The 21,888-nt window shown below is 42.9% G+C and overlaps 1 protein-coding gene across 3 annotated transcripts; it reads right to left on the minus strand.

Moving 5' to 3' along the window:
* Nucleotides 1-1,644: 1,644 nt before the first annotated feature.
* LOC147883979 (NAD(P)-binding Rossmann-fold superfamily protein) lies at nt 1,645-13,916 on the minus strand. Of its 3 annotated transcripts, none has more exons than XM_087398604.1 (6): nt 13,595-13,916; nt 13,321-13,493; nt 13,162-13,231; nt 12,883-13,064; nt 2,479-2,651; nt 1,645-2,311 (listed from the first exon to the last, which is right to left on the minus strand). In XM_087398604.1, the coding sequence occupies exons 1-6, from the start codon at nt 13,800-13,802 to the stop codon at nt 2,242-2,244; spliced, it is 876 nt and encodes a 291-aa protein (XP_087254730.1). In that variant the 5' UTR covers nt 13,803-13,916; the 3' UTR covers nt 1,645-2,241. The 3 variants fall into 3 exon arrangements, with proteins under 3 accessions (XP_087254730.1, XP_087254731.1, XP_087254729.1); XM_087398605.1 differs by having other exon boundaries at nt 2,479-2,627; nt 12,883-13,076; XM_087398603.1 differs by having other exon boundaries at nt 1,647-2,311; nt 12,883-13,076; nt 13,595-13,914.
* Between the last annotated feature and the right edge of the window lie 7,972 nt (nt 13,917-21,888).

Raw genomic sequence — 21,888 nt, forward strand, 5'->3', positions numbered from 1 at the left:
CTTCGCCTCTCAATAGATACCTGATATAAAGCCTTGTTACATAAATGTGAGCATATGATCTTTCACTAATACTTTGTGTTGAGGATTTTATTCCCATGTAATAGGCTGTCCATTTTTTTATATAGTAAGTGATGCTCAAGCTACACAAGTACTTCAATCAAAGTCCTTGGGAATGCTACAAGAATTTGTTTTTTTCCTCAAATTTGTAAAAGGAGGGTGCTCAAATCTTTAAAACGCCTTGGTCAACTTAAAAGATTGACCTACAATGAAGCTCATATTCGCCATCATTGTTGAAGATCGATTTGTGCGGTATGATCTTCCACTTCTTGACCTCCTACTCCTTTTTATCAAGTTGCACAAGCCAAGGAAAAAACAAGGTATGAAATGATAACAAATAATACACCATCTTCAAGGGAGCAGTGTATGATCAAGGTGTCAATGGCATCTAGCAATGATCCATTGATGTAGAAGAAGTTCAACAACTCATGTGTCATAGTCGTAATTGATTTTGTGGAGGACATTATGTGGTGAACCATACGCAAAGCTCTCCACTCTCCCCAGAAATAAAGAAGAAACGAAGCACGTGACTAAGCAAAAATAAACAAGCAAGTCAAGAAACAAAATCTTCCAAAAAACTAGAAACTCTCTCTCTCTCTCTTATTTAAAACATAAAAAGCTAAATGGCCCTTTACACTTATGTATCGTTTCTACAAAGAGGGAAAAATACATTTCTAACTTAGAAAGCACAAGCATACTCAAACAAACTCTCTTTTGAGACTATCATTACTTGTAATATAAATTAATCCTACATTTAAGTCTTAAATAACATATACGATTAAAAGGCGAGGGAAAGTGACAAGTTTTAATGAACACAAAGCTTTTATATACCTAGATGAATCCAAGAATATTCCCAAACTCATCCTCTAAAAACACAACATAGTGCAGTTTCAATCTCATGATAGTCACTCATAAGATTGAAAACCATAAACTCCATCATGCATGGCAGGGACTAGCTTTGGCTGAATTTGATTACCTTTCATGCTTTCAATCCTATAACTTACAATATTTCGACAAAATACCTTATGTAAAATCTACCCTAATATTGTTCGTGCTATTGTGGGTACATGCACACACACACACACACATAAGGTAAAATCTACCCTAATATTGTTCGTGCTATTGTGGGTACATGCGCACACACACACACACAGACTCATATATATATACATACACATGTACATATACAAACATACGTGTGCACATGCATGCAAGCACGTGCATGTGCACAGACTTTTGCCATTGGACAAGTTACTACTATGCCAAACTATAGGCTAGCACCATAGCAATATGCCCACAGCCCAAATGTGCATGCATGGACATGCATGCGTGCAATTTAAAGTGTACACTGGATACATAAATGACAACTCTAGAGTACTGCCACAGACAATGTTCAGCGACAATTTCAGGGGAACTGAGGTCACAGCAAATGCCGGACCTGTGAAAAAGAAGCTCGCCTTCCCAAAACTAAAAAGACAACCAAACAAGAAACACTTCTGAAGAATGATGTCACACAAGATTGCATTTTATTTTTAGCCATCACGGTTCCATTTGTAATACGCATACGAGCAATCATCTCACTTTTTTTTAAATCACGTAAAGCCACCTTCTCAGAAAAAGAGGATCTATATGCATTCCCTCCATTCAAATCACCAGATCGTTCACTATATCCCCACTTCAAAGGGGCAGCATTGCTATATCTTAATTCTCAATGAATATACAAATCTAGTTGAGCTCCCAAGACATGGTTCTCAGCAAAAGAGAGCCAGATTCTCCATTATTTCATTCCACTGCCATAGGACGACACAAAAAATACAGAAGACCAAAGTAGTCTGTCTCCATCCACATCATGCATCAAAAGAAAGCTGCAAGGCTCCACAACGATGTTCTCCTGCCTGTTGATTCAATTACCCACCAGCACCATCACCCATGCCTAGTATCCTAATGGAGTAACGCTGTCTGAGGCACTTGAATGTTTGTTTGGTGAAAAAGGAAAACAAGGTAGCAGCAACTTGACTACATTCATCCCCCAGTTCTTTGGATTCCATAATGTCTCACCCCTGATTCGCTAAACTTGCACCTGGAACTAAACCTACCCACCGGTCTAATCCGTTCTATTCAAAATGATACAATGACCCTTCAGCACTACACAGATTTTAATTACACAAGTGTTTGGATCTTTCATTACACATTCAATGAGGCCCCATTGTCTCCTGCAGTTAAACCTAGAATGACATCAGCTGCGTGAGGAGCCCTGCACAGGACCATGAGGTTTTTGAGTAACAGCTATGAGGATCTTTGATTCATCAAGACAATCTTTAACGCAGTACTTGGAGTTACCTTTCCCAGCTACAATTTCTCGATGCAAAATGGTATCATATTTATGGCATAAAGGACATCTTTATGACAACAAGAACTCACCATGATTCTGGGCTAGGATAAAGTGCAGATGATGCACCAAAGCATGATGCTAGCATATCTGTATTTACAACTCCAGGGTTCAAAGCAAGCACTGCTACACCTTCTGGAACCTCCTTTGCAACTGACCTTGTGAGTCCCTCGATGGCCCACTTTGACGCACAATAAGGAGCAACCTGTTTAAGGATCAAATAAGATTCTCTCTCTCTCTCTCTCTCTTTCTCTCTCTCTCTCTCTCCCCCCTACAGCAAGAGCACCGGAAGAAGGTAATACTATTGTGGAGTATGGCAGTGTGGAATTGTAATTGTACCCTTTATCCCCAAGACCTACACTGACAAAGATGTGATTTTGTATACTGAGACACATAAGAGCTCAGAGAGGGAGCTACCCACATTTACAAGTACACTCGGAGTCAGCTCACAGGAGGGAGATGAGGAGAGACAATGGGATACGAGGATCTGGACGAATGGCAGTTCTCTTCAAATCACACCTCAGACTGCCCTATGATGCAAGAGGAGCATGAATGCCACCTCTGGGTGTGAGTTATATTGCCTAAACATGACCGATTGTCATTGTAGTATGCTACTTCCCCTTGGACACGTCATCATATATGCATGAGGTCACCACAAAGGGTTGCAGCCCATATGAGACGATATATGATGATATAATGGAGTTCTTGGGATCCTCCGCTTTATGTATCGGCACAATAGTGGTGGGGCTCCAAGCAAAGGGGAAGCTGTGGCATACCATGTGGTTGAACATCTACATTAGGATCTGAGCCAAAACGTCTTGCCCGATAGCATGCATCATGTCCAGGCTTGGTTGAAGATGAGGATTTCATCTTGGAAGCCCTACACGTGTGCAGATTTCAAAGACCTCATGGGTGTCATGGTTAGAAGGAAATTACAGCGGTCCAGCCTGGGGTTGAAGGCCTTACATGTGAGGATTGAAGATCCCTGGAATGTTGAGGAAGCACAAGAACTTTTGGAACTGTTTGAGCCTGAATATAGCATCTATGATGAAGATGATTTTCAGCTTGTTGCATTTGGGCAAGATAACAGAGCCAGAGATGCATTGGATATATGCAAAAGCAATGAATGCTCCCAATGTAGGCAGAAAGCGACAGCAAGGCATAAAGAGGTGTGCAAAGTAGACTCCATGGAGACGAGCAATCGCTATATGATTGTGTAGCTTATTGATGATGGGCATGCTAAGTGGGATCAACGCCTACATGACCCAGGAGGTTCCATGACATCTGGGAGGGAACTATTGGACTTTCCCTTTTGACCCAGGTGGCCCGCATGTTGGAACATGTTTATTCTACAGCAGAAAGTTTTGGAGTTCAACCATCACTTGCAATTTTGAGGACAAAATTATATTGAGCGGGGATGGTTTGTAATGAAGGCCAAAAGTGGGTCAAGTTAGTGGGGGTTAAGATAATTAGTATTTGGGGGTGTTTGCTAGATAGAGGGGTCTAAATAGCTAAGGGGATACTATATAAGTACCATCCTCTCATGTACTTGGGGACCTTTTGATGTGACATCTAATCCTATCTACTCTCCCTCCTCCTTCCTGCTACCTGTTGCCTACACTCACACTCTCTCTCTTCTCCCTCTCTCTATCTCTCTATCCCCTGATCCTTCTCTCTCTTCCTCTCTCCTTCCCCTTCTCCTCTCTTCTCCTCCCTTCCCTCTGCTATTCTCTCCCGATCTCCAAATCTGCCCCTTACCCCTTCTCTACAATCTAGTGGCGGCATCCTGAACCACTGATACCAGAGAGTCTTGAGGCATGGCCAAGGTCTACATCATCTCCAAGGGAGCTTGGTAGCTTATGGGGCAGGCGGGTCATGTAAACCGCATCGAGGGCATGGTCAAAGTCTATCTGAACATGATTGGGGGCTGGCGTGTCGTGTCATGTGCCTAGTGTGGTGGTCAATATGCTGAATGCTAGTAGATAGGAATGGTTGGTGCCAACTATACTCGTTCCCCCTCCGTGTGGGAAGCAGGTCAGCCCTCCGGATAACGGCTATTTGTGGAGACCATTATATACAATCAGGTCATGCAAGCTTCCATCTCCAATAGGTGTCGGCCAAGCAACCCCACCTGTCTACTCCCTATACGCGCATTGAAGTCACCTGAGAGGAGGATCAATTTGTTCTATACACCGTTAGAAGTCTCAAATTTGATAGCTGAGCCTCCCTCTTTGAAATACTTAGCTTTCTCTTTCGGAGTCAAATTATCATACACAGGGGGCTTCAACAAAGGAATCAAAGCAGGATTACTCACATTTTGACTCAAGATTTGGATAGGTTTTTGTTACTAAAGGGAGTTGGCACCCCAAGGCGCCATCCTCATTCAATCTCATCAAAACACTGTCATCATTGATGCTTGAATGATATTGTCATGGGAATTCTTCATTTGCGCTATCTCCTTCTACTTCCTCCTTAGCGAGCATCTTCAAAAACTCCGTAATGTGCGAAATAATTGGTAGTGGTATTCTTATTTTTGCTTCTACATCATACCCTAGTGCTTCATTGTTTTCTTTGTCCTTGATTTCCAGGATACTATGACTGTCTTTGTGGAAAGCTCTGAAACTGCTTGATGGTTTGGGACCCATTCCTTTTTCAAACAACCAATATACAATGTATTGTTATCCTAGTTCTCCTTCCTACCCCTTGGCTCATATCATAGTGCTACAAATGTTGCAGCTTTTCCTTGGTCATCCATGCTCACGTCCACCACTTTTGCAACCCAAAACTTAACATTCTCATGCTCATCATCCGATGGTCGTACTGCAACAAAACAATGGATGTCTACGTCTAGTCCATGGACGAGTCATTCGTAGCAAGTACATGGCCTCATTTATAGGGTGGGCAAGCCTTATCTTCCCACACTGATACCTCATAGATGAGGTCACACACAAGAGAATCTAGATCCTGTAATCTAGGGGAGGAATCACACCTACCACATGAGGTGGCACAAGTGGCCTCAAGACTCTTCACACTCACACAACTATAGGACACTCCTAGGACTCTAGGACCACACACACTAGGACCACACACACCAAGACTCCGATTCCAACAAACCCCCCTTCGGAGCTAGGGTGAGAGACTATGACATCATCCAGACTGTGCATCCCAAGCAATCTCAGAGGCTAACAGCTGAGCATAATTCAGAGGTTGAACCAAGCACTCTCATGGCTTAAGTGTCAACGTGATCAGAGACTCAAATCTGAGCATAGATGCATGACCAACTCATAGGTCTAGGGAGTACACCAACATCCTAGAACTCGGCCAGGCCTGATAAAGGAAAGACATAACAACCCCCCCGTCTCCTAACTGGGTACATGGAAATAAGTGGAGCCTTTTATAGGACAAGGCACACAAAATGACAAATTATTACATCATTTTAGGGGGACTACCCAAGGCAGAGTACCTAACACACATGACTCTAGAAAGCCCACTCTTCATCTATCACCTCATGGAGGGGTCGTCTTCGTCCTCACTCTGCTCCCAACCAGATTGGCATGTTCTTTGGCTTGTACCTTTAACATTTTCTTGAAGCAACGATCCTCTGGATGGCCAAGTTTCTGACAGTAATTACATTTAAGAGGTTTTCCGTTCTTCTTGGGCTTATTCTTGAGAAAGAATGTTTTGCCAGATTCTAAGGAAGATTCTGCTTTCTCTGTAAGCCTACGGTCCTCATCAATGAGATGAGCTACCATATCCTTAAAGCTCATATTGCGGCTGACTCTTAGGACAGCAAGGATCTCATTGTACTTGGAAATGTCTTCAATACTGGAGAGAAGTACAGCAACTTGATCATCATCTTCAACAATGGCTCGGATGGTAGATAATTGTTGGAGAATTGACCCCTTGAGGGTTTCAGTTTCCTTCATCTTGAGCTTGAAGAGTTTTTGTTTAAGAAATACTTTGGAATTATTGATCTTATTTCCAAACAAATTCTCTAACTTTTCCCAAACGTCGTTTGCTGTCTTATCAAAATCCACATGGTGGATAAGGTTGTCAGCTAAAGCTAGGCCAATGATAGCCATTGCTTTATCATTTTGGTTCTCCCACCAACTGATTCTAGCATCATCACCTTGGGGTTTTGGCTCCTTGCCATTGGTGATATTCCATATGCCTTCTCGCATAAGAAGAAGCCGGAGTTTTGTCTGCCAAGTTGGGAAATTGCTCCCTCAGAATTTCTCGATGAACGAGGAGTTTTTTATGCTATCCATTGGTGGGAAGGTCTTAGCTATTATTACAGGTCTAAATCCCTTACAATGTTTACTCAGATTTCAAAAAAGGCCCAAATTTTACATGGTAGAAGCTTCAATTATGCCAAAGGAAGACACAGAACAGAAAAGCCCTAAAATTTAGAGTTAGGGTTGCTGCAAAATTAGGGTTTGCAAAAAATTGGGGCTTTTCTAAATTTCTGACAGAAGAGTTCTCGTTCAATGGTTGGGAACCCTCACATCATGAAAACACCCAAAAAATTCGAGAAGTTGAGCATAAATTGTAAAGGGGCGAAAATTAGGGTTTCGGGCAGTAAATTGGTTACGAACAGGACCTGTGTCAGTCAAAATGACGACTGAATTGCTGGGCTGCTACTGCATCAAGGCATCCTCAAGAGACAGGGAGGCGGCAAGGAATCAATGAGCTGAATCATGGACAACAGATCGTGAGGTTTATGGGCCCACCATGCTTCCGCTGCGTTGATGTGCGAGTCGATGGCCACGGCCCTCAGGTCGTCAGTCGCCGGTACATACGAGACGCCGCCAAGTCATCGCCTTGTTACAAGACCGGAGCTGTCCCAGGTCTAGCTACGTGGGCAGTAGGAGAAGTTGCGTGGGCAACTAGAAGCAGCGTGGGTGTACGGGCATTCAGCAAGCTTGAGCAGGTAGAAGCTCCGCAGTATGGCAGGCAGAATGGCGCACAAGCGCGCGTGGGTTCGGACCCCACAGCCAGCACTAGACGGTGCCAGGGAAAATAGCGGAGAGGCAGAAGCAGCAAGGCGTGAGCAGATTGCGAGGGAGGCCGACTCAGATCTGGTGTGGCAGCGCAGCTCCTCGTTGATGACGCTCATCACCTCAAGGAGAGGAGGAAATCACGAGTAGCTACAAGAGGAGCTTACGAGGAGAGGAATGGGCAGGACGCTTCAAGGTGGCTCTGATACCAACTGTTGAAAATGGGAGAGGGTGAGAGACACATGATTGGAGACAAGAGCTGAGGCACAATAGCTGATGTTGATAGTTGATCAATTCGTAGCAAGTACATGGCCTCATTTATAGGGTGGGCAAGCCTTATCTTCCCACACTGATACCTCATAGATGAGGTCACACACAAGAGAATCTAGATCCTGTAATCTAGGGGAGGAATCACACCTACCACATGAGGTGGCACAAGTGGCCTCAAGACTCTTCACACTCACACAACTATAGGACACTCCTAGGACTCTAGGACCACGCACACTAGGACCACACACACTAGGACTCCGATTCCAACACTACGGGGGTCCATTCTCATTTCCCAAAGTCACAAGCCATGGCGGAGCAGTTCAGGTTGCCAGCACAAAGCGTTGCGAGGTATCCGCCTAGCAACAAGTTCAGAAGAGGGGAATGTCAGGTCAAGCCCAAGTAGCAGCGACAATGTCGCTACCTTGTCAGCCAATTGTAGCTCCCCACGCAGCAGATCTGGCACGATTTGGGGCCTCAAAAAGGCAGCTGGGGGAGGCACCTTTTAGAGGCAGCCTCAACCCCCTCATGGTCAGCCCCTAGGGCTCGGCAAACAGCCTGACCAGCCCAGCCAACCAGCCACAATGGGCCTTTCCAGCCCCTATATAAAGGGGGGCTTGCCCCTCATTTCAGCATGCAGCTACCAGCCTCCAACAGCGCTTTCAGCTATCATATCAGCGAGGTTTGGGGTCCTAGTTCCACAGCATAGTTCCATCTCCTGCATGTCATAGTTAGGGGAGTGGTCTCAGCACAATTTTGTATGCCGATTTGGCAACCAATTAATAAAATAAAGCAGTGTACTATAGTTAGGTAGATCTCTTGTATCTCTCATGCTTGAGTTCTCCTTGTGTGTTCATCTATGTTTCCGCTCAGCTGGTCCCCGCACGCTACGCAAACTTTGGAAGACATGCTTAGAACATATGTTTCATGAAGACAATCAGGTCGAGAACAGTACCTTCCATTTGCTTAGAATAGTGCTAAGCATTCAGCCACCCATATTAGTCCATTTTTGCTGATGTGTAAATACCAGCCTAAAGTCCCATGGGTAGTTGGCTAGCATGATGTCAACGTTGGCACTGCTGCTGAAACAACAACAAGATATGTTGCAGTTTGCAAGGGAAAGCATAGCAAGTGTTCTATCAACACAGTTTTATAGCAACCACCTCAAGTTCTTTCAAAGAGCAAGTGGTTTTACTTGAAAATACCAAAATATTCTAAGGTAATGGGAATTGGCCATATTTAGAAAACAGTTCCTTGCTTTTCTGGTCCATTGTTGATCAATAATATGGCTTAAAAGTTGTGGTTACTTATGGCCTTCGGGTAGATTGAAAGAGAAATTGAGTGCTGGAGACAGTTTAGTCTTTGACGATGAAATTGTATGACTTGAGCATCTCAAATTCCTTCGTAGGGATGAACCGTGACAACTTGGTGAGACGATCCACAACTACCCACTGCCCATAAGAGGTCCATGGTAAGCCTACCACAATATCCATGGAAATACTATGCAATTTCTTCTCAAGTATTTCCAAACGATGCAACAAAACACCTCGTCTCAAGCACTCAGCTTCATTGACTTCGCATCGTTGATAGGTTCGAACATTTAGTTCGACATCAACCTTAAGCTTAGGCTAAAATAATGTTCTTTTGACTAGATCCAATAGTTTTTTGTACAAACCCCCTCCCCCTCTTTTCCAAAAAGCAAACCATTCCAAATGGAATACTCTCTAATCTTACTACCAAGAGGAGATTTCCCAGCTTGTATTTCATTCCAGTTATGCTTGAAGAATTCATCTTCCAGATAAAGGCCTGTGTGAGAGTCACACGGGGTAGGTAGAATGCAAATCAGTTGGAAAGAAGGATTAGCGGCACATTAGAAGTAGCCAAAAATGGGCAAGTATGAATGGCTGCATGTCCAACAACCAGGTGAAGGATAGCTGAGAACTATCACACACATGTAGAGCTGCATGTGTGGTGACATGGTGCTTTTGCATAATCAGAACAATAGCATGCAAGAGAAATTTTCAATTCACATGGCCACCTCACCACTCAAAGTGTATATAAACGTGTTTTTTGGACTAAGGGTCCTAATTGAAGCAAAGAAATGGTCAAGAAGTATACAATGCCACCTCACCACTCAAAGGGTACACAAACACATGTTTTAAATAAAGGTTCTAAATTGAAGCAAAGAAGTGTGCATGTGCATGTGCACACATGCATGCTTGCATGCACACTCAGACACTAACATGCACTCTTGCATGCACCCAGCACTCAAGAGTCTAGTAGAAACTCTTAGTACTCTACAAGACCTTGTGCTATCAGCATGACAAAACCTCATGCCACCAGGCAATCAAAAGTCAAATCTCTATGGTCGGCCAACCTCTATCATGAATCAAACTCACAGACATACATTGAAGTTCTCCTCTTGCTCTGCATCTAGATTGCGACATCAAGCATATATCTAGACCAATCAAGTGAACACTTTCACACCAAAGCATAGAGGCACTCTAATATGAATGCAAACGCCCCAAAATTAAGTCAGCTTGAAGGTTCTAGGACTGACTCTATCCTCAAGCATACCTACAAGGCCATCAAAGGTTAATACATAAACATTGAGACACAACTGGTGTACGCTAGTGTGTCACCACCCAGCCACAGACCCCTCAAGATTATCCCCAAGCTAGAGGCCAGGCAACCCCAAACCACAATACTCCCAGGTAAGACTACATATCCCATAACATGCAGCCCCATCTACGCAAAGATGTCATTAGGGAAACATAGCCTTAGACAGGCTCCAACCTAGCTGAGCATCCTTGGAAGGCCCACTCCCAAGAATGATCCAAAATAAGCCTAAGCTCTACTTATATAGGCATAGGGTGTCTTAGGTGTCTCAATCCTAGGACTGCCCTAAATGTACCAAAGGTACTACATGTCCTAATTGTCCCGTAATTGTCCTAAGGTTAGGATGCATGACCCTAGGTTAGCATCACCTCCTTACACTAGCCACATTATGTCCAAACGTAGACATAACACTCCTTGCCCCATTAAAAGGCACGGGCACTTATACGTTGGTCATTTCCCCAGCCCATTCACCCACATCTTGGGCTCTTTGCTAGGCATAAACCCACCCCAAGGGCCGCTCCCTACAGACCCATGAGCAGCCCTAATGATGGGCAGCTCCTGGCAGTCCCACATGGCCTGTTTAGCTTCTATGGGGGGGTCCAATCAAAATTCAGGAAGCAAACCGATGTGCTGCCCCCATGGCAGGTTGTGTCATAGTCCACATGGCAGCCAACAATATTGGGCTTCAAAAACCATATCTAAGGCTGACTGAATGCAGGGTAGTGGCATGGATGAGGCTACTTGGAAGCCATCCTCAATTCTGGATCAATATATTACTCCCCTCATAAGGATGGTCATCTGTTGTTCATAGTGTTGCTGATATGGAAGCTGCTCATCAGTGCACCCACAGTACAATCTTGAAGCTGATTGCTAGCACTAATTTGGTTACATTCCAGCTCATTGGCTGCTGATTTTGGACTGCTGTTACTGCCTTATTGTATATCTTATTCCCATTTCGAGGACAAAATTATTTTCAGTCAGGGATGGCTTGTAACGATAAAACATATTTATATGGCTAGTTAGATAGAGCTTGTCAAGTAGATGGCTCTAGTGTGTTTAATCATGTTAATCTCAGCATCAGAGCTTTGATTACAGGCATTTAAGTTTTGGCTGTTGTGAGACCTCCATGAGACATTATCTCATATGTGCAATGCATATGAAGGTTGAAAAGCCAAATGACACTCATTTAATAATCCCATATGGATTGATGATTTTTTATAAAATGTGCAGAGGTCCATTGTGTCACCTATCTTGGAAATAACATCTTGCCTTTTCATTATTCACTGATCACAATTCAACATGGATTTTTCTTTCCCTCTTCCCCTCTGTCGTTGGCTGACTGAGCTCCTTTTTCAAGGAGGAGGGGATATCATAAGCATCCACTGCCAATGAGAATGCATCTGTCGAGACTAACTAGCCTGGTTTCACTCGGCACAGCACGTTCAGTTAGAGGCTTACCTATGCAGATGGTAGATCCCAAGCACATCCATGGAGCCAGTTGGAGGCAATGCCACATAGGAAGGTAAGCAGCAGCAAAGCGCTGACCAACATGTTGGCAGACCATTGAGGTTAGGGTCAGGCCTCTACGTCCATCCCATCGGACTTAGAGCAAGGCCCTTCATGCTAATAAAAAAATTCAAGCATCACTTCCAGCAGTCTTTGAAGCACTCCTCCAAAGCAGTAAACTGACAGTAACAAGCAAACTCGGGCGTCAATAAACCCAACATCTACAGCAGACTAGAAGATCACACAGCAGCCTAGAATAGGGCTGACACAGCAGAACCCATAGGCATGAAGGCCTACACAAGGGCAGCTTCCACTCAGAAGAGCCTTCACAGGCACCCTTGCAGCAAGGATTAAAACCGAGTTTGAAGCCCCTCTCAGCTACAGCAGCCATAGGCAAGAAGGCCTACACAAAAGCAGGTTCCGCTCAGAAGAGCCTTCATGGGCACCCTTAAAACCGAGTTTGAAGCCCTTTGGAAGCAGCCATGAAAGCTCAACAAGTCACGACCTTGTAGCTGTTTGGGCACCCACGTGTATGCATTGGGCAATCTAGTGGCAAGGCACATGCATGCATTTGATGTTGCACCTTCCCTTAACAAGCAAGAGCAACGAGAATCATTGGAAATTTTTGAAGATGCATCAACTTTTTGTAAAATCCTATAAATGCACGTTTATGGTAGCGGAGGTGCAGTGTATAAAAGGCCACTGCTGCCACATGGCGATCAGCCAACGCTCTGCCCTAATTGAAGGAGACCTGCCCCCTGCCCATCTATAAATAGGGGGAGCTGTGCACCCACCAAAAGATAAGGGCGAACAAAGCTTTCCATTCATTAGTAGGAAAAATATGTGCGCAAGAGGTCCAGACTCCAAAACGGAACAAAAGCCAACTCTGAAGACCCAAAAGAAAATATACTAGTCATAAGTCTCTAATTCACAAGGGACCCTATGAGAGCGATCCCTTACAAGTAATTGAATCTGCCGTGCTGTCTTAAAAGCCATCAATAGACGAGAGGCACACAATTTGCCAGCTGTAATGATAAGAAAACTCACTTCCGCTGCAGCAGAACGACCCCATCCCGAAGTGATGTTGACTACAATTCCTTGCTTCTTTGAGACGATATGGGGAAGAAAGTGTCTCATGACGTTTGCTGGACCTTTAATGTTGACATCTAGCACAGCATCCAATTCAGTTGATGGTACTTCCCAAAATTTCCTGTTTTCGTTGATGACGCCTGCATTGTTAACTGCATCTCAAGTAGTAGAAATAAGGATGGGTTTAAGAAAATCTTTTGTCTCCCCGCTGACTGCAAATGCAGGAAAACTACTCACTGATAATATCAGGAACGCCCTTAATTTCCAATACCGCCTTGGCAAATTCTTCTACACTGCTATCCGAAGCCTGTCAAGAAATTCAATCCTCCAATTAGGTTTGAACTAATGCACTTCAGAATGAAAAGACAAAGAAAGGTCGTAGAAAGGAGTTCCCACCACGTCAGCTGTCTTCAGCAAATGCTTCGACCCGCCATTTAATTGCTTCTGAACTGTAGCGAGCCTTTCTTCATTTCGACCACAACCCACGACTGTATGCCCCCTGGTTGCCAATTCCAGAGCGAGCGCTCGGCCCAAGCCTCTCGTAACGCCAGTTATTAACACGACCTTTGCTAAAAAAAGGTGGTGAACAAGATTGTGGGCGGTTGGCAAACGAAACGAAGCCATAAAAATTCAAAAGACAAACACAGAAAGGATGGCACTGAATTGCTACCTGGGCTCTTGGAAGCTGTCTGGGAGTCCTTCATTTTGCCAAAGAGAGCAGAGGTCGAGGAGCTGTGCTTATGAGAGAGAGGAGGTGAGGCAATGGAGGAATTGAAAGAAGTCCGGAGGTAATGCAGTGTGTGTAGGCAGGAAACAAGAGCCAGTGGAGGATGGCGAGCGTTAACAAGAAAGGGAAGATGGGTGGCGAGTCCAGCCATCTATCAAAAACTTAAAGCTTCAAAGCTTCCATGTCTTCTTCTCCATTTCAATGTCTTTTTTTTTTTCTCGAGAAAGAAAGAGGAAGTACATACAATTCAGCTATGCTTCTAATGCAAGCAGACTTGCTACCAAGCCCACAGCGTCACTATGATTCCCAAAGTAAAGAAGCAAGAGAGTTCCTAAACTTCCATAGCCCTTGTAGAGAGTCCATAGGTAAGACGAAGTAAGTACCATAGAATGAGATGTGCGTCAGTCATGCCAGCTCTCTCCCCCAAGAGAACCGACTTCCACCGCACCTGAATGCAAATATGAACCCTGTCCAGCCACTGACGAACCATATGCCAAACATCCTTGGCTAGAGCACAAGCCCAAATGAGATGAAAGTGACTCTCAAACTGAACTTTACAAAATGGACATAACGGAGAAATATTCCCATTCCACTTAGCCAATCTGTCTCAAGTCGGCAGCTTGCACACCAGAATTCTCCAGACGAAAAAATTTAGAGAAGCAGATGGAGTTAAAGACCATATCCGCTTCAATCTTAATCCCCACACCCAAAGCGAATCCTGAGGAGCAAACCGGACCCAAGCTTGTTTGGTAGCATGAGGAATATCAACAAGAAGAGGAAGTGGAAAATCCTTACATGAGAGCCGGGATAAATCCTTCCCCGCTTGATTGCCCCAACCTCGAAGATCAACATCCCATAAACAAACAAGACTAGTAGGCCAATAATCAAGTAGTTTCCCAAGGGTAGAAGATAGAAACATTTGTTCAAAAGCTGATAACCGATATCGATGCATGATTTCTAGCAATGGTAAAAACTTGGTAGTAGAAGAATTCCAAATAGAGCTCTAAGTAGTGATACCTTTTAAATGCATCCGCAATGTATTTCAAGGGTGTGCGAGGACCACGAATAGCAAAATTAAGCTAAGAGTAACAGGGTGGAAAATTAAGTTGTTAGTAGTTACGTCAGCCATAATCCCGGTCCCTGAAACCGTGTGGTGTGATTATGATCAGGCAGTAAACCAGAGGGCTCAACGATGCTTGCATACTATGAGGCCTAGAGGGTTTGGGTCTAGGGTTACGCCTAGGCCTAGACATTAATGAAGAGGTGCAAATGGGCTCTATGAGAGGGCGAGAATGGTAAAGTCCCTTATGGGACACAAGGCACCAAGGCATGAGGCCACTTAGCAAGCATTGGGTTCAGGGGGGTTTCTAGAGAGAGCCTCACCAAACAAGAAGGCAGGGGAGGATGGCTGGGCCTTGAATAGTTTGGAGAGCCCTTTAGTTGAGAGGACTTATCATTGGTATCAGAGCCGGGAAAAAAAACTCGTAATTAGGTTTTTTTTGAAGGCCGAGACTTCTTGAAGACATAAGCAGATAAGAGTGTGAACTTGCCGTGAAGAGCTTTTTATTGGTGTGCATCGATGTTAAACTGTAGCAGCCCGTGAATCGGAGAGAAATGATAGCCGCATGACAGCGAATACTCATGGCAGTAATTTGGCATTCTGTGAAAGAGGAGGCATAGTCATATCATACTTCATCCAGGCGACGATGCACTTTGGATTTCTATCAAGAAGAGGAAGTCCCATGTGAAGTCACGACAGTTAATATCTACAATCAAAGCTTCCACAAGGCCACCTATGCCTCCAACAAGTCCACCTCTACATGTCCATTTTTGGCAAATTTAGAAGGAATTTAACTACAATGCAGAAGGCAAAGTTGGTCGAGATGTCATGGGGAAATGGCCAAATTTGCATCGTGGTGGGTTTTGGCATTTTTGGACACCCCATTAAGTCTCGATCAACTTTTCTTTCTACCTTGTGGTCAAATTCCTTCTAGATTTGACAGAAATAGTAATTAGAATGGCCAAAATGATCAAATTCCTTCGTCTACCCTTGTAAAATCCATATTTCTTTGTAGAAAACATGACATGCATCAGTCTTTTACAAGGGGATGTAGGGGAAGCTCTATATTTGGTGTTTTTTAATGCTTCATCTGATCAACATTGCCTTCAGTGCTGCAGTCAAATCCCTTCTACATATGTCAAAAAGGGTTACTGGAATGGCCAAACTTGGCAAACAACATCTTATTGACTTGTATTTTACATCAAAATGTGATATAAATTTTGTGGGGAAGATGATAAAAAAAGGTACAATATAAAAACCAATAAATAATTAAAATAGCCATAACAAAAGATTCACCAGTTGGCCATACATAAATGAAACATTTTAGCTTTAGATAGAAAAACATTATTAAAAATAGGTGTTTGTATTTCAAATTGTATTACAAAGAGGCCTCATAGCATGTTTCTCTTCTTCTTTGACTCTAAAACATCAATACTTAGAAACACCGCTATGCTATTTGGAATCTCACATTCAACTTGTAATTTTTTGTAATCTCATGTACAACACATTGGAATGGATCACATACGCTACCTTGGGTCAATAGTGTGAATTCTCCATGCCTTTATGTTCCAAATGGAAAATTTGTGCTATGGTGGGTTTTGGCATTTTTGGACACCCCATGACGTCTCGATCAACTTTCTTTCTGCACCATGGTCAACTTTCTTCTAGATTTGCTAGAAATGGTAATTGGAATGGCCAAAATTGTCAAATTCCTTCATCTACCCCTTTAAAATCCATATTTCTTCGTAGAATTCATGAAATGCATCAGTCTTTTACAAGGTGATGTAGGGGAAGCTATACATTTGGTGTTCTTTAATGCTCCATATGATCAACGTTGCCTTCAGTGCCATAGTCAAATCCCTTCTACATATGTCAAAAAGGGTTATTGGAATGGCCCCATAGTCATGAAGTTCAAAAGGGAGAATGCACAGAGCATGTCAACATTGTGAGAAACTTGGTGGAGGATTATGTTGAAAAGATCCCTAGAGCAGGACAAAAAAGGGTTGAGAAAGAGGTGGCTAGGGATATAATATTGAATAGCATAATATATGCAGGTGACAATGCCAAAGTTGATGGACAATGGGACCTTTGGTGAGTCTCTGTCACATTTGGAGCCCTTGACGAATCAAAGGAGGTATGTGGGTTGTTGATCTCATTGTAATATTGGCAAACAACATCTTATTGACTTGTAATTTACATCAAAATGTGATATAAATTTTGTGGGGAACATGATAAAAAAAGGTACAATATAAAAACCAATAAATAATTAAAATAGCCATAACAAAAGATTCACCAGTTGGCCATACATAAATGAAACATTTTAGCTTTAGATAGAAGAACATTATTAAAAATAGGTGTTTGTATTTCAAATTGTATTACAAAGAGGCCTCATAGCATGTTTCTCTTCTTCTTTGACTCTAAAACATCAAGAATAGGGGTCTTTGAATCCTTGAGTAAGTACTTAGAAACACTGCTATGCTATTTGGAATCTCACATTCAACTTGTAATTTTTTGTAATCTCATGTACAACACATTGGAATGGATCACATAGGCTGCCTTGGGTCAATAGTGTGAATTCTCCATGCCTTTATGTTCCAAATGGAAAATTTGTGCCGTGGTGGGTTTTGGCATTTTTGGACACCCCATGACGTCTCGATCAACTTTCTTTCTACGACAACTTTCTTCTAGTTTTGCTAGAAATGGTAATTGGAATGGCCAAATTTGTCAAATTCCTTCATCTACCCCTTTGAAATCCATATTTCTTCATAGAATTCATGAAATGCATCAGTCTTTTACAAGGTGATGTAGGGGAAGCTATATATTTGGTGTCCTTTAATGCTCCATATGATCAATGTTGCCTTCAGTGCCACAGTCAAATCCCTTCTACACATGTCAAAAAGGGTTACTAGAATGGCCAAACTTAGCAAACAACATTTGATTGACTTGTAATTTACATCGAAATGTGATATAGATTTTGTGGGGAAGATGATAAAAAAAGATACAATATAAAAAACAATAAATAATTAAAATAGCCATAATAAAAGATTCACCATTTGGCCATAGATAAATGAAACATTTTAGCTTTAGATAGAAGAACATTATTTCAAATTGTATTACAAAGAGGCTTCATAGCCTGTTTCTCTTCTTCTTTGACTCTAAAACATCAAGAATAGGGGTCTTTGAATCCTTGAGTAAGTCCTTAGAAACACCGCTATAGAATCTCACATTCAACTTGTAATTTTTTGTAATCTCATGTACAACCCATGGGAATGGATCACATAGGCTACCTTGGGTCAATAGTGTGAATTCTCCATGCCTTTATGTTCTAAATGGATGGATTCCCCATTCCTTCTTGTTCCCAAATGGATAGATTCCTTACAACAATGGTCCATGTGCATAGAGAATATGTTGTTGCACACATGTAAAAACATCATTTTAGAAATTTAAATTTAAATAAATGTAATGCATCATGCAAATTATTCTTCTTGAATAAAATTCTAAGTTGCTTTACAGAGAGAAAGCAGTTGAGCTTCAAGACTTACATCAATAGCATCACAAGCTCCAGGCATCTCCTTTTGCATCATCATTCCCTTCAAGTCCCACATCACCTCTCCAACAACTTGTTCATGCATGACTTTGTGTCTTTGTGTATGAAGAGTCAATATCATCCATGCTCAGTGTTCTCATCTCATCCTCCATGAAGTTCCTGAAAGAAGAGCAAAGGGAACCCTAGCATAAACAATGTAGCACTGTAATTAATCCAAAGTAAGAAATTCCATTAAAACACTAGGGAATTGACCTTTTAGCTCATATTCTCTTCTGTAGAGCACCTCTAGTGGTTCAAGATGTTTTTTTTCTTGCAAACAAAGACCATGGATCACATATTGAGCCTTTGACTATACATTCACATGATAAGCATTGGAGATCTCCTCAAATAGTGGCACCAATAGTCTCAAAGTGTAGAGAGAGTGAGAGAGGCTATGATAGAAGGGGTATCATGGATGGGGAGGCATGAGAAGGAACATGCATGATTAGGAGGGAGGAGAAGCAAGTGGAGGACTACGTGTGAGCATGAGGGAAAAGGAATATGCATGAGTTGGAGGGAGGAGAAGCTAGAGGAGGAGCAAGCATGACCATGAGGGAAGACGAGCATGCATGAGTAGTAGGAAGGAGAAGCAAAAGGAGGAGCATGCATGAGCATGAAGGTAGAGGAGCATGGATGAGCATGATGGAGGAGGAGGAGGAGCATAAAAAAGCAGCAAGGGGGAGGAGGAGGACCCATGTGGGAGGAGGAGGAGGCATGTGGAAGGAGGGAGGAGGGAGGAGGAGGTGCATGAAGATGCATGTGGGAAGATGGAGGAGGAGGAATGGGACGTGTGGAAGAGGAGGGAGAAGGGAGGCCGGGAGGAGGAGGAGGAGGGAGAGAGAGGGAATTCAAATTCAAATTTCAAAATTTTGGGGGAGAGGAGAGTTTCTATGGCTGTCTGCAAACAAAGATACATTGAAGTTGAAGTTTGAAGCTCGATTTACAATGTTTTGGAAGCTCTAGATCTGTTGGTGGTCCAAGTAGACCAACGTGGTCTACTATTGGACAAAGCAAGCGCCTTAGATCGACCAAAGTTGTTGGAGTTGCCCACCGAGGATTTCCTACTTGCGTTAGATCCATTGCACAGGGTTGTAGGCCTTTTGGTTACGATCTTATGGCCTTCGAAATTGAAATGATTTCACCATCCTTAACTTCCATGGGAGATGGATGCAATAAGTGGTTTGGTTCTGAAGTGAAAGTGTTGGATGTTCACATCTCTTTAACATGTATTGATTTCTCCCTCCATATCAATCTCCAACTTCCATGGGAGGCTTTAACAAGAGGGATGCAATGTATAAACTATGAGCAAGAAGTGGTGAACTCACAAGGGCTACAATGATGTGTGCTATGGGATAGCCTAATTGAGGTGTGATAATTTATTTATTTGACCATGGAGTAGTTATGTTCACTGTGGATTGTTATGGAACTTGTACAAAATTGAGAATGCATTGTTGTACAAGTATGTAATGTTTGTACAAGAATGTGCTTTATTATATTTATGAACTTGTACAAAATGGAGAGTGCATTGTTATAGAAGTATGTAGTGTTTGCACAAAATCATGTGTGCATCATTAATCATCTCATCGTCTATGCACGGAAAAGGAGAGATCCCCTCGCAAGGAGAGCTTTATGCTTCTCAAGATGGAAGGGAGCTCATCTAAAAGAGGACGTGACTTCTAACAACTTCGTGCCCTGGCATATCTAATCATGCTTGGCTTCCTATAATGGTTATAATGGGCCATGCCCAAAATGCCCTAAATGTCAGACAATTGTAGGAGGCTGAAATGTACTCCAAAGTTTTTGTAGAATCAACACAGCAATGGAAATCATAAAGGGTAGAAATAATGTAAATTTTCATCCCAATAAGTTTGCCAAAATTACACATAAGGTTTCCGCAAGAATCTGTAGCTATGGTTTCTCTAAAGATCTTTTATTATAGTGCAAAAATGTATATACAATTTGCAATTTGGCAAATGTTTTTAGCATATTCAAACATACGTGTGAGACTAGAGTGATTGACATCATTGGAACTACTAATGTGAAGAAGATAGACTAGCATTATTGGAACTACTCCTTTGAAGAAAAAAACTTGGCCATGACTTAACAAGGGGTTCCTCAATGCACTATGTGGGTCCGACTCACGTGTCATGGGGATGTTGAAGAGATGTCGATGGAGCCTCCACTCCAAGCTACTCCTTCTGAGAGCAATGCAAGGCACGAGTCATCCGCAAGTGTCACTCAAGCAGCCTCCGGATTGTTGCAATGTGTTTCCATGTGCAACAATGTGTTTCCACGTGAGAAAGCAAACACTTTGGCCTTTTATACAAGTCACCTTTTGAAGGGAGGGCCAACCCTTTTCCTTTTAGCACTCTCCTTCTCTTTTACAACCAAAGGCTCTTAGGCCCGTATGGTGCCAAGGCATATTGCTATTCTTTCCATCTCTCCCTACTAGCAGAAATAGCACTTGTGTTAACCATATTAAAGTGCTTGGGACAAACCTGGAATTAGGAGGTGGTCCTAACTAGTTCCCAAATAGCGCTTGTGTTAGCCTCGCGCCTCCAAGGCTTAGGCGATTTGGGGCTCAAACTTCTCCATGATCTCCCTGCCCACAGTCACCCCATCGACCTCACTCCATGACAGCTAGACCACTACGTAGTCTTATAGACAATCCTCACCACCAACCTCCTCCAGTGTAGCTGACCTGAGGATGGATCAACAATAGCAAAGGGGGCATGTTAACATCCACAGAGTACAATTGGTGAATGCAAGGTAATCAGTGATTAAAGGTGATCAGGCGACACAATCTACTTCAATGGATAAGCTCAGAAAATTTGATACCCAAATACTCCAACGCCAAAGATTGCAGGCAACGTGCACATGGAAGGAGTACAACTCAAACTCAGGGGGTTTGATCCCCAAATATCCCAAGTTCAAGGATTCCAGGCAACATGCACAAATTGTATGTTCTAGCTAACACCCAAGACTAAAGATTGCAAGCAACATGCACATTTCAAGTCCACGTCAATGGAAATAGCCAAGGAGAATAGCTCAAGCTCTTCAAGGAGGAGGCAACGGTTGAAATGTACTGCTACTACAATGGTGAGATATTGAATTGAGCCATACATGTCATTGAATGACTAGAGGTGGAAGCAAAATCCTTCCTGAGCCATCTCTTTGGGGAAGTTGTACCTTGGAAAGTTGTACAACATATTTGGGTCCTGCTGTTGGAGTTCTCTGAATTTGGCCCAAGTCCATCATCGTTCCATTGGCATATACAGTGTGTGGATTCGACAATTGACATGGGCACTACGGTAGTAGTGCCAAAATTTCTCCAGCTTCAAGAAGGGGAGTCGCCATTGTGGTTGTAGACCAGCATCTGCATCGGTCGGTGGGACTACACACACACACACACACACACACCCCTCCCTATACTCACTCATGGTTTACGCATTCCCTTATGTGCCCCCCCTTTTTATTGTTCATTGTTATGCAGTTCTTTAATTGTTCAAAGAGAGAGAGAGAGAGAGAGAGAGAGAGAGAGAGAGAGGCAGGCCTACCTCTAAGGAGATTGCATAGTAGGTTACACAAACT

This window comes from Dipteris shenzhenensis, chromosome 27, assembly GCF_047967505.1.
Source record: "Dipteris shenzhenensis isolate YYH24624 ecotype China chromosome 27, Dip_SZ_1.0, whole genome shotgun sequence".
Taxonomy (NCBI): Eukaryota; Viridiplantae; Streptophyta; class Polypodiopsida; order Gleicheniales; family Dipteridaceae; genus Dipteris; species Dipteris shenzhenensis.

Bases quoted from the DNA above. Each gene is read 5' to 3' on its own strand.
- LOC147883979 (XM_087398603.1), bottom strand. From the start codon at position 13,802: ATGGCTGGACTCGCCACCCATCTTCCCTTTCTTGTTAACGCTCGCCAT. The intron at 13,494-13,594 runs GTAGCAATTCAG...ACCTTTTTTTAG, and splicing joins GACAGCTTCCAAGAGCCCAG to CAAAGGTCGTGTTAATAACT. The intron at 2,652-12,882 runs GTGAGTTTTCTT...ATCCTTAAACAG, and splicing joins GTCGTTCTGCTGCAGCGGAA to GTTGCTCCTTATTGTGCGTC.